This window comes from Seriola lalandi, unplaced genomic scaffold, assembly GCF_002814215.2.
Source record: "Seriola lalandi dorsalis isolate HSWRI2012SDOR001 ecotype SW California unplaced genomic scaffold, Sedor1 jcf7180002054736, whole genome shotgun sequence".
Lineage (NCBI taxonomy): Eukaryota > Metazoa > Chordata > Actinopteri > Carangiformes > Carangidae > Seriola > Seriola lalandi.
The window spans coordinates 1,085,092-1,098,593 of NW_019525289.1; the positions used below are offsets into that span (position 1 = coordinate 1,085,092).

The following is a 13,502-nucleotide window of genomic DNA, read 5'->3' on the forward strand; positions in this document are numbered from 1 at the left end:
GCAGCTTTTCACACCAGTGAATCACTGAGCTCTGTTAGACTCCCCTCTAGGCCTCTTCTCTTTGCTCTGATTTGACTCATGAATTATTGAACCACCAAAGCAACACAGGATATGAAACTTACCTCAATGATTCCTTGGACACAACTACTGAAAATCATTGTTCAACATTTAGGTGTTAAGACTGAGGAAACTGAATGGCCATAACTCAGAGATGACAAAATGTCCTCCTTGGAATAATTAATCTTTAAATAATCATTCAGAGGGTTGACACACTGACCGCCCTTATGTGCACTCAAATAATGTGACCTTTCTTGATTAAGGCATGGCTTGCACTTCCTATGCAAATGCCTTTGTATGTTAATCAGTGTCATAGTCACAACGAGCTTAACCCAGTCATTCCACCTTCTGCTTTGTGTGCTTAAGATATCAGGGGCACATGTTTAACCCTAAGTCTGGGATGGGGTTTTTCAATGTGCAACTAGCTCATGACAAAGCAAAAATGTATAGACTTTGAATAACTGGCATCCCACAGCATCTGTATATTTAAGGACACATGATATTCAAGATATCTTCAGGCAACCCTGTTATGTTTATATACAAATATGCTTTTAGGGAAACAATTGCGAGCGAATTACATCTTCTATTAACCCAATGTTAATAGATTCAAATAATTTGCTTATTTGGCAAGTTGCAAAGTTGTTGATAGTGAACGTGTCAGTAAAAGCGAGGCTCAGAGCCTCACTTCTGATTGGCTCACCAACCTGTTAGTAAAGCCACAGAAAGAAGCCTGAGAGAAAAGGTTTAAACCTACATAGAGATGGTTTTTGGAACTTAAAACCAAATATATCTTCTTATGGATATCAAAACTTCAAATATAACACCAGAAAAAGTGTAAAATATGGGCTCTTTAAACTGAACTGAAGTGTTTTTGTGGCCTAAACCACAGGTGGGACTGTGGATGTGAAACCTGTTCTCTGGTGTGACAGTAGTGAGCTCTGTGTGCCTGTAATCTACTCAAACCACGTCCTGGCAATTCCACTGGCATTACTAAATGTAGAGCTTCATTCATTAATTGAAAATTTGCAAACTGGGAGTTACAAATAGAAAAATTGTTAAAAGACATTATGTGTTTAACTGTAATTAAGTTTATGCTATGGCTCGTGCTATAATTATTTAAATATGACAATAAGAAGTTATGTTTCCTCTTTCCATCAGTTTGGTATGGCTCTATGACACCCATGAGTCTCAGCTGCTGTTGCTATGGACACAAAGTCAGTCAGAGCTGTTGATAATTCAAAGAAAGGGCTTTAAATTAGCTGTCACATTTGCCAACAAAACAGCATGCCATAGTTGCCAAATTCCAAAAAGAGATCATCAGGTTTCTACAGAGTGTAATCTTTTCCCTGCCATCACAGTTAGCAGCAGATGCAACAGAATTTTAAGCCCATTGATTGGATGTTTCTTACCAAAGTCCAATTTAAGTGTCGTAGTTATGTCTTTTTTATGTCCACAGGTTTTTACCTCTGGCTTTTTCTCAAAGAACTGGATATTTTTTAAGACAATTTTCTCATATTTTTTGCTAATTCAACCAGGAGTGTTTCATTCACATTCAAGCTTCGGATGTGCTGCGACTGCCAGTCATGTAACCTCGTCAATGTAGAAAATGAACAGGACTGTTGCTTCTGAAACCCTGGATGTACAAAATAACTCCTCTCACTTCAGGAAACCTTTATCACTACTAGAAACTGTTCTTCAACATGGGGGTATATATGAAAGAGATGATTCTAGCAGGGACCAGAGACACATCCCTGAGGACCACCACCTCTGATCAAAGCTACAAAACAGAAGCAGGGAAAAGTTGTTAGAGAACAAACCCTTCAAACAGCCAGACTATCCTGCTGTAAAACTTCAGCTCCAACAAGGATTACAGTCTCCCCGCATCACATGGAGACGCCGCTTACAGGAAACACTTAAAAGAGCATAATCAGAGATTTAGGACAAGGAGATCAAAGAAAACATCAAAGAATCCAAATGCAGATAAACTCGACCTCTGACCAGAGAAGCAGAGCTATCAGTGGGACCTTCAGGAGAATTTCAGTTTCACATCAAGCAGCACGTTGTCAGCTCTAACAAGATGATTCAAGTCTCTCTACATGAGATCTGCATATTGTGTACAAATACACACTTGAGACCACACGGGACTGAAAAGAAAACAATTAGTCAAACGGAGATCAAAGTGATCATCAAGCTGATTCATGTGCACATCAAACTTGGAATGCAAACGTTGACAGAATTAATTCAAAACTCAATCAGATAACTGCCAGCGCAGCCTCAGCACTGAGAAGATATTGTCGGATAATGCAGAGTTTGTATGGACAGTGTGCAGAAGAATCTGTGCATCAATCAATACGGATACTATAGCGATTCCTGTTCACCTTGAACTAATAATATTCATGTCTATTCCAGTGCAATATGAAGGATTAGTGATGTTGAAATCAAAATATACCTCCACACAGTAGTTTCTTTTTTAAACTATGTAACTGAACTGTGTTTTATGGCACAGCAAAGAGGAGGAAACAAAAGCTCATCAGTCAACACAGACGACTTGTCAGGATACCGCTTACATTATGTATAACAGAATCCTCTAACATCAATACTGCTGCATTTCCAGAGATACGTGCAGCAAAGATCAAAGGAGTGTTGAAAATCCTCGTCCAAGCAAGTGCTTTCTCTAAACCAGAGACAGTGAAGAAGAATAAACTCTGTGTGTGTGAGCACATCAGTCGGTAGATAGAGACGCAGCACAAATATACAAAGGCTTAACTATCCAAACAAGGCAAGACAATAGATAATAAACCTCCACAACAGAAGTAATTTCTGCATTCATCACATGCTCACTCAAAATTGCTGCCTATGGATTTTTCGGCACCTACAATACAAACAGCAATAAAGGAATTGGAAAATGAACAATGAGGTGAATTATGAATTCATGCAAGGCAATAACACAGCTTATTAATCAAAACAGTGGAATTCACTGCCTAATAAAGCAAGGCAGGATTATCACTCATAACTCCAGTGTACGTTGATATATGACTTATGAATTTATACAAATCAACACAGCAGCTCACAATTCAAACAATGAAACAGTCTGCCTTGCAAATCAAGACTTATAAATACAAGGTTTTTGAATTTAAATAAGCCCGTGGTGAGAGCTGTGAATCCAAAGAACTCATTATTTTGTTGTACATACAGTATGTCTACTGGGAGTGGATTGTGTACTCATGAAAAATCTGTACATTGTACATAGTAATCAGTCCCAAACATAGAAATGAAAACATTTGCTTCAGCACCAATTTTGCTCATATTGTTCATTTTACTGGTCATGAGGAATCCCACACAGCCTATAAACTCTCTGTGGCTCTGGAAGGAGGTTTATCAGATCACATGACCCATGCAACTTATCTTGGGTTTAGAAACTACAAGTTTTTAAGAGAAAGCTTGAGTAACAAACTGGGGGAGTGGAGTTTGAAAGACATGTTTACCTCTCAGGAAGGACCAAGTGAAAATAATCAACAACATTTGTAGCGTCACCCAAACTAGGACAAGTCCGACTCTACTGTGCAATTCTGTTCTTGTTTACTACTTATTTTATTTTGTTTTGTTTTATTTAACATTATTACTGACTATGGAAGTGCGATCCTGAATACATGGAATGGTAAAGGTATTTCTATTTAGAGCAAGGTTAAATTCATTTTGCTACATTTTAGAGGAAATGTTTTTACTAATTACTTACATGTTTTACTCCAATGTTTTTCTCTAAAAGTTGTGGTTAAGAATTACTTTGCAAATTCAGCTGTTACAGAGCTTGGTTTGAGGTAGCTGTAGATTATATTTTCAGACAGTATGTAATGTAATTACACCTGAAGCCCCTGAAAACTTATGTATCTATAACTTTATATATGTATCACTAAATATGCCACAATAAAAGTTAAAGTTAAGAAAGTTTGAACTCAAAAGCTCAGCTGATCTGCTTCATCATAATCAACTGATTGACATCATATCCAAACAGCCCCACAACTCTCATCAGATTTTAATTCAAATATTTACAAAGGCTGATTTGTGTTTAAAAGTATGCGACATCACATTTTTTCCAGCTGAGCTGCACCCACATCAAACCAGAGAAAAGAGAATCATCACTGAAATACAGAAACTTCTATTTTACTGATTACTTACTGTAAGTAAAGGATCTGTAGAGTTTGTTTACAAATTGGTCCATTGAAGCCCAACCAGCTTTGTTGCTGCTTCTTAATTATTTGTGTTCTTGGCCAATCACACGAAAAACGGTGCCTTATTTTCAGATTACCTGATGCTCAGCTCGTGTATTCAGGGTTTACTGTCTTACTCAAAGACTCTGACAGAACCTAGTGCTGCAGAAGGATGCATCAGCTTTTGTTACAGGGATCAAACCTGTGACTATCTTTTGGTTGCTGCTCTTCTCAAATCAAGTCAGAGCATTGTACCACAAACATCCATCAACAAACCAGCATGGGAGTAAATACCAGCACATTTCAGTTCCAGTCTATAAATCCATGAGGCTTATTCCACTACGCTGTAGAGGTAAACATATACGGGTTCAGGCTGATGGTGATGACCTGTTGGCTATTCAGAGCGGATTATCAGATAAACACATTCATCCAATCAATATTCAGCTTGATTTCCCTGCTACTGCTGCTGCTACCGCCCTCGTCCGATCTCATCAGTGTTTGTTGGTTTGTTTTCCCTGCACACTGTGTTTACTGATATTAAGTGACATACAGTACATCATATTTACACAACACTAAAACCTGATAATAAATTATGGATTTTCAATATTTTTACTACCTTCAGCTCGACACACAGACTCAGAGGTTAAAGAGAGAATTAGTCTATGTAGAAGCTGAACCGATAAAGCTGAGATAAACAGAGGTGCGGTATTGATGAAGTTGGTAGTTCTCAGTGTGTTAATTACATGACCACTAATGAGTACAGATTCATTTACAGATTATTTAAAGACCCGCGCTGCAAGAAGTCACATCCCACACTATGTGTAATCACTGCTCCCTGCTGCATGTTTATTTATTGAATGTAATCAGTGGTCAGAAGCTGTCGACTCAGCAATGTCATATCCAGTAGTGCTAAGCAGCTTTTAGCTAACAGCAGTTTAGCGCTTTGTGACAGAGGATTTCTTTCTCTTTTTCAGTATTTTTCAGGAGGTCAGACTTGCTACCGTCATGGGGCTTGGATCTCAGTCTATCTGGAGTTTATACTGAAGGCTACATGTGCAGTCTCAGCACTTTCATATCCAATCCTGTTAAGGGGATTAGCATTTGTGAAAAAAGGAGAGTATTTGTAGCTCTTTTCTGAGGATTTAATCCCATCCTGAAAGGGAAACACAGAACAATCAAGGATCACATCCTGTACTAGCTGCTACTGATCTCTCAACTTTACTTTTTCACTCAGATTTGGCCGTACAGGGAGAAACTTAATCTACATCCAAAAATGTATCACCATTCAGAGGCAAGTGTTAAACAGCAGTGATTTCTAAGGAAGAAGAGTCGGACTCTTCTCCACCCATAACATTTCCTCCTCTGTAAATCAGCAGCACCTGCACAAAAGATAAGCTAAAAATACAAGTTATTATTTTCTCGGTTAGAAAAATTACTCTAGAGTATGTCCAGCAGAGCCTGTTTAGGTAGGTTTTACAGGCATTATTAAATCTTAAGCTAGTAAGGTGATTTTATAAAATATAAAACAAAACAACTACAAGAGTTTGACATAATAACAGAAAAAAATCCATTAGTTGTTTAAACCAAAACCCCACCTTTAAATTCCCTACATTTCTTTGTAGGGGATGTTTTCCTGTTGTCATGTTATCCTCTATGCATCTTTTTAACTAATTTATATATATAGTAATGTACTTTGTGTATATTATCTTTTTTAATTCATGCAACTTTCTTTAAAGTATTTTAGTTGCTGACAATGTTTCTGGAGGATTGTATTGTAAATTATGATTGTTTATATTTTTTTGTTTGATTACTTAACTGGGACGTAACCAAGGAAGAAGCTGTTGTGTGCTTATATCTTGCTTTTTGCCATGTTGACCATTTGCATGATGAAGATCTGATAGGATCGAAATGTTTCCTGTGTTCAGTCCATAAAGTTTTGTGAGCTTTAATCCATTTTGCAGTCACTCTCCAATTTTTCCTTCCTTCACTCTGCACACAACTACCTTTGTTCAAAACTCACTAAAAAAATTGTGACTGTAAGAGCTCCAATGAACCTGACAAACACTGCTAATTGTTACTCGACTTAACATAACTCCACTGTTATGCACAGAATGGAGAGCCTCTGCCTGAATTGCTGGTGCATCAGTCACAAACAGACAGATGCCAGATGATGGCAAAATGCAGGGGGAAAAAGGAACATCTGTCACAACTGGGGACTTACCCGCACTGACAACACTCAACAGCATGTTTGTTGAGCAAAATACAAACTATAACCACAAAATGAGCAGAGAAGTAATTCTGCACTTCAGACAATAGAAATGGCACATGAGCTTCACCCATAGAACTTCATGTTGTAGTTCTTCTGTTTTCAGTCTGTGTAACTTCAGATAATATATATACTGTATAAATAATTGTAGGAAAATATCCTCCAATACACAGATGGCTAAATTGACTCCCACACAGATGAATTGTTCTATAGCAAAGAAAATACAAACAGCTCCTAACAGTACAATGGTTCATACAGCGGGGTCTAATGTGAACTAAAGTAGGAGGCAGAGAGTTAAACTAGTGGCACCAAGAAAAAAAAGTGTTCTGTGATCAAGCTGCTGAGACAAAAACAATGAGCTCAACTGTTTCCCTGGACAACGAAGAGGATACTTTATGAGAAGATAAACTTTATACTGTATATGTATGTATACCAAAGTGTGGGAGAGATACAGAGGATCAGACAAATGCTCCAGACAAAAAGCCGTCAAAGGCACCAACACTGCTACTAATGAGGCAAATGTTCCCTGTCATCATGTATTTGCTCCTCACCTATGAAAAGCTGGCTGTTGAGCTGCAGGTGGAAGTGTCCGTCAGCAGGAGCCTGCTGCGTGGCGGCAGGAAGTTCATCCAATCGAAGCGACGCCTCCTTGACGTTGCGCTCGGCTCGGACTCGATGCCACCGGTTGTCGTTCAGTGGGACGCTCGACTCCCCGCGAACCTCCAGCGGGCCGTTACCCACATCGAAGGAGAAGAGCACCAGAGTGGAGGCTGAAAAAAAACAGACGAGACGGGAAGGTGGAGTCAGAGGATGAGGTTATGTTTTCTGCAAACGATGGAGACAAAGACGGGAAACAAAGAGCACATGAAGTGAGAACAAAATTATGGCATTGTTCATTAACTGACAAAATTAACAAAACGTTTGAAGAGGAAATGTTGTGTGAGGTCATATAGAGACTGACACACAACTATAAGCAGAATAATCAAGATTATTTCCTGATGTTATCATTGAATTATCCAGTAGAACTGACCTCTATCTTTACAGAAGTTCTTTCTTTCTAGGAGAAGAAAAAAAGCTTCATACTTGCTTAAGAAACTTCTTCCCAACTTCACTCTTGAAAAGGACAGTGAATATATTAGATATCATTGTCTTAATAACTAGCAACTAGCAAAAAATGCTGCTCTGACGAAGCCCTTGAAGAGAGATGTATTTGCGTGTGTGTTTGATGAAAAGATGTCTCAGCTACTGCACAAGTTAGTCCAACATCAAATTTAGTTTTGTATTTTGTATTTGGTTGCTTATAGTTGGAGCAATGGAAAACATTATATATCTCAGTAAATCTAATTTTATATAGTCATATAACAACTATATATTTTATAGAAAATCAACTGAGAAACTGTTCATGGATAACCAGTTGGCAAAGGTTTGTGATAATACATGACAAACCAAGACACAACGCAATGAGCAGTTAAGCTCAGGGATCAGCATAATGGCCCACGATGGTATAATACATATACGTATACAACATCGTATCGCTGAGCCATGATGGGACATTGTGATAATACTGAGCAGGAGCTGAACAGTCCTACCCACACTTCAAAGACTTACACCTATGGAGAGGACTGTTCCGTTCTCAAAATCCTTCTTTTGTTCATTCCAACAAAAGGAGAGGATCTTGGAAATCATCTGTGTTTCTGAAACAAACCCTCATCCTTCATGTTTTGGAAGCAGAAGATGTATTACTCTGGGAGTACAGAAGAAGATGAAACAATATCCCAGCTTCCTCTGGTAACTTCATTTAGAGGCTGTTCTCGGGCCCAGCTGCAGTGTTACAGAGCGATCTGAGGCAGCTGCCAGCAGAGCAGCAGTATTCAGAGCTTGAACACCACGCTGACAATGATTTCCCCGAGGAGAGAGGCTGTTGGTGCAGCAGTGTCCCTGTATTAGATTCTGTGCGTGTCCCTTGAAATCCCATCTATAAGGAAATACAAAATGCAGCACAAAAACATCAAACTGAACTTAGACTAAACTGAAACAGGCTAATCGAGCTTCAAACAGCAACTGCCTGTAATAACTGATTCAAGGCATCTATACAAGACTTTCTAAACACCACATCACGTCCACTCGTAAAGTTGAACCTCATACCTTGCTGCATTACTGTCATAACCATAGGCATAGTAAAGAACACCCTTGGGGTTATTTACGTCCTATTTTAAAACGACACCACAGTAAAGGGGGCTGTAAATGTACAACACCGACCCAGCACCAATGTTGAGGTACCCATAAAGTAAATTAACACTCTCTTGGTTATTGCTGTCATATTCCAAATGACACACACAGTGGCCCCACAGCGTAGGCGATAGCTAGAAAGTTAGGCAGAATACAGCTGAAAATATTGTTCAAGTAATGAAAACAGAAACCTGAAGTGAAAGAAAGTGGATGTTTGTTCTCAGAAACTAAACCATCATTGCAGCAAAGAAAAAATAGACTCGTCAGTGCAGGCATTTCAAATTGACTTTTGCAGCATGTAACTCACCCTAAAATCAAAAAGTGTAATTTTCACATTGCTTTCTCTGTTTAAGTTAAATATATGACATGGCTGCTCGACATATTTTCTCACTTTGGACATACGCAAACTCACTGATTCTGTCTATATATACAGTGTATACAATATTTAAACTGAAATGTCATACTTGGCACACAGATGGGATTGATATCAATCTTCTCATATCAAACAAATATACATATTTCTCAGAGTGATGAATTATTCTTTTATAGACCTGAAGTGTGTAAAGAGCAATATATTCTCAAATTAGAGTAGGTTTCAAGTTGAGATTTCCTTACGAAGCTGAGATTAAACATCTGTTTTACATATAAAGTGGGTACGGAAAGTATTCAGACCCCTTTAAATTTTTCACTCTTTGTTTCATTGCAGCCATTTGCTAAAATCTAAAAAGTTCATTTTATTTCTCATTAATGTACACTCAGCACCCCATCTTGACAGAAAAAAAACAAAAGTAGAATTTTTGCAAATTTATTAAAAAAGAAAAACTGAAATATCACATGGTTATAAGTATTCAGACCCTTTGCTCAGTATTGAGTAGAAGCACCCTTTTGCAATGAAACAAAGAGTGAAAAATTTAAAGGGGTCTGAATACTTTCCGTACCCACTGTACTATATAGCCAAAAATGTGTGGACACTACTTCTGGGGCTATCTTTAATTTGATCATTTACGGTTCAGGCTAGGCTCCAGTTCCAAAGAATCTTAACAGCCCTGAGGGCCCATTGCTTTCAATCAGATGTTGAGCAATTAAATATGGCTGTAATGTTCAGGTGTCAGGTAATTAGGATCCAGTTAGAGACTGTTCAATTTAACTATGTGCGGCTATAAATGGGGGACAGGAAGGTCAAGACAGCTGAGTTCACTTCCAACCTAAAATAAACCTAAATATTCTCCCCCAGGTTAGTTTGATACAGATTAAGTCTTTGATTCAAGATTAAGATTTTGACTTCCAGGTTCCACTGACACATCGCTCTAATCCGGATTAAATCTTTACCCTCGAGCTCCTACTCACAGCTCAGTTCGATGCGAATGAAGTCTTTGATGCCCAGGTTTTCCAGGAAGACACCAGAGGAGGCCGTGGTTTTGAACAGGAAGGAGATGTCCGCGCTCAGCTCCCCGTGGAAGGTGGGAAAGTGGAGGTACGACGTCTCCTTGTCGAAAAACGCAGCGTTCCAGAAGTTCTCTGAAAAACACAATCAAAACTCACAGTCAGGACCTTTAAATGGAAATCAGGCAGGAAACAAATGAGCCAACATGTTCAGCTAATGAGCTCACACAAGGGTATGATTTCTGCTACACGGTCTGGTTTGATTAATCATGACAAATATTTATTTATCTATATACTTGAGTAAATATAATTGGCTGTAATTACAATTAATTGAAAGAAGGAAAAGCAGCATGCTACATTGATTTACCTTGTAATGCATTTAATGAGAAGCAAGTATTAGAGTGTGTAAACTTAAAAGGAAATATGCGTTAGCAACAGTTCTGCTTGTGATAATAAGCTTCTAGATGTGGAGGTACATTATCCAGAGGGATTCATTTATCACATAATTGGCGGGTGGAATAAAATATGTAACATATAATCCTGCATTTCCATATCAACAACAGGCCTGAGAGCATTATTCTCCTAGAAATAATGAGGTATTAAAAATATGTTGCTTGATAGCTGATATGAATTTACCTATTCAAATAAAAATGTCAGTTTAAGTCATTTGGACAAAACGGAAGAAAGAAGCAGAACAGGTGACAGTGTTTTCCTTGATAGATAGATTTCTGTCATGCCTCCATTAAGTGTAACCAGGCAACCAGAGCTGGACTTACTGTCTCCATGACAACGAAAAGGTCCCACTTTGTAGGCAGCCTCTGACCCTGGCCTCTGGATGTCACCCAGCACCAGAGACCTGACAGGGAGGCTCTCCTTATGGGTTAGCAGGCCTGAGTCTTCAGCCCTGCAGCAGGAGCAGGAGGACGAGGGGATAAAAGATGAAGAAGGAGAACAAGGGGAAGAGGGGAAGAGGGTTTAAGGAAGATAAAGAGAAAAGGCAAAAGGTAAAGGAAGTGAAAGAAGGAAAGAGGTAAAGAAAGTGGAGGAGAAAGGCAGAAAGGGAAGGAAATAAAGGAGTAGGAGAAGAGGAATAAGAGGAAGGGAAGAGGAGGAAGACACGGGAAGAGGGGAGATCATGAGGGAAGAGGAGGAGGAAAAGAAATAAAGAAGGGATAGAGGAGAAGGAGGAGGAAAAAGAGAGGAAAATATGAAACTTTCCCAGGAAGACATTTTAATGGTGAGTCAGTATATCTGTGTTGATCCTGACACTCTCATCTCAGTCAATTTCTGTGACAGCCATTTCCAAAAGTGCCGTCCACACAGACAGCCGAGTGAGCAGCTTCGGCCATTTACACCCATATTCAGCTTTATGCACTTATGCACTGATATGTCTCCGGACGTGAGTGGTGTGTTCTTTCAGCACTGTGAGAATCTGATGATTGGTCTGTAAAAACATTGTCAGCACTGAACTGTTTGACAGTTTGGACTATTAGATGATAGAAAGAGGGAAGTGCGGTGTGATGAAGATAAGAGGATTGGTCAGGAAGTGTTTTTCCTGAACAAATATCTTCCTTTGGTAATAATCTGAATGGATTTACACAAGAAAAAGAAAGCAGCAATATCTGATCAATTTCTAATATTATATAATATAATATTTTGTACACTTTTGGTTGTTCTTACAATTCAGGAGTAATATTTGTGTTTCCCTTCTCTTTATGTACCTCTGTTTATTGTACTTTTTATTTTGTTGTAACTACACTTTGTATTTTATTTTTTACTGTATTAATCTGCACTTGTTTCTGTGTGTAATCTAATATAAAGCACACTGAGTTTAACTGGAATATCCCCTGATAAGACCAACTGCCCCAAAAGTATCATTATAAGCATTGAACTTTATTTATTCATTTATACACTGCAGCTAAATTCAAGAAATAAAAGCAAAGCATAAAAGAGAAGACATACCTCTGCTGATGCTGCATAATTATTTAAATCAACCAAATCCAAACAAACACTCCACCCACTGATTAGCAGAGGGGGACCTCATCAGTGAAATCACGAATCGTGAGGTGATAAATAAAAGTCTGCAGACTGGCTGGTGGCCACTCCTGCTCTAAGTAATGCAGTCCAATACAGCAAAACCAGTAACTACATGCAAAAAATTAAGTAGAAGCAACATCTCTCTGACATAGTTCTCAAAAAGTTTCATAATCATTGGACTGATAGCAGGACTGCTGTACTGGATTACACTGTAAGGTAAAGAGGGTTTTCCACTCTGTTTAAGTAAACAGACGTTCATCAAACTAGCATTAATGCTTGGACATTTATAAAGGCCAGTACCACTCCATTCGGTCAGCGTCACAGTTGCAGTAGTGTTGTGGGTCCACACAGTCGCCCTGCAGGCCGCAGGCACACTGCTGACTTCCTGGTTGAGCTCCGCCCCAGTAAGTCTGGAGACGACCGGAGCCGGGACCACCGAGCCACCAGCTGAACGGAGAGCCCTCTGAAACACACACACACACACACACACACACACACACACACACACACACACACACACACACACACACACACGAGAAAACACACCCGTCACTTCCCTGAACATGTCTAACAATATTCTCTTGTTTTATCTCTGGAAACCTATTGTTCTACTTGAGCTTGTAACCTCACAGACTGGAGCTCATATGTCACTGTCATACATTATGTTCTGTCATGAGACCTCCCCCTGCACCTTTGAGGTTGTTTGATCTGGGTTTTTAAATAAGTGCACACTGTAGCTTCACTGAAAACGATATGAGGTTTAAATAAAAAAAAATAAAAAAAAGGTAAACCAAGGCAACATATGGTTATCTAAAGGATGCGGATAATTTTTAATGGTCCATTCTTTGCGAGACCGCCACTCACTGCAGCCTCTTGCACCTGTCCATAGTCAACTAAGATGCTCACAATAATTAAAGGTTGTAACACAGCTGTCTTTGGAAATACTGCATGCAATATTGTGTCCGAGATGAGCTGTGTTGAGAGAAAATAGCTTTGTGCTGTATGGAAAGAGTCCCCACCTCTCAACCTCTGAAGATGAATTCAGTGTTTGAAGCTGAGGGATGTTTGCCAGCTCCTACCCCTAACACTTAATATATTATTTTGGGTGGAAGGTGATGATAGTATATATTGAAAAATGTATTTCACATTCTGAGAGTGTGTAGGTGGAGAGGATGGAGAGAAGGTGATTGGAAAGGTCTCTGTTGAGTCAGCGCTTCTTTATTTTCCTGGACAGCAGCAGGGGGTTTATAATGGAACCTCAATTTCTCTACCCATTCTTCCTTTTCTACCACTTTCACTATTTTCATCCATCATTTTATTAG

At 39.0% G+C, this 13,502-nt stretch overlaps 1 protein-coding gene across 1 annotated transcript in view; it reads right to left on the reverse strand.

Annotated features, from left to right (window-relative positions):
- Nucleotides 1-13,502, reverse strand: part of LOC111668454 (contactin-associated protein-like 4) — a 107,307-nt gene that overhangs the window by 19,110 nt on the left and 74,695 nt on the right. Inside the window, exons 14-17 of the mRNA XM_023424532.2 lie at nt 12,481-12,643; nt 10,920-11,047; nt 10,108-10,278; nt 7,083-7,301 (exon numbers count right to left, since the gene is read on the reverse strand). Coding sequence (XP_023280300.1) covers nt 7,083-7,301; nt 10,108-10,278; nt 10,920-11,047; nt 12,481-12,643 — 681 coding nt within the window. The remainder of the gene's footprint in view (nt 1-7,082; nt 7,302-10,107; nt 10,279-10,919; nt 11,048-12,480; nt 12,644-13,502) is intronic.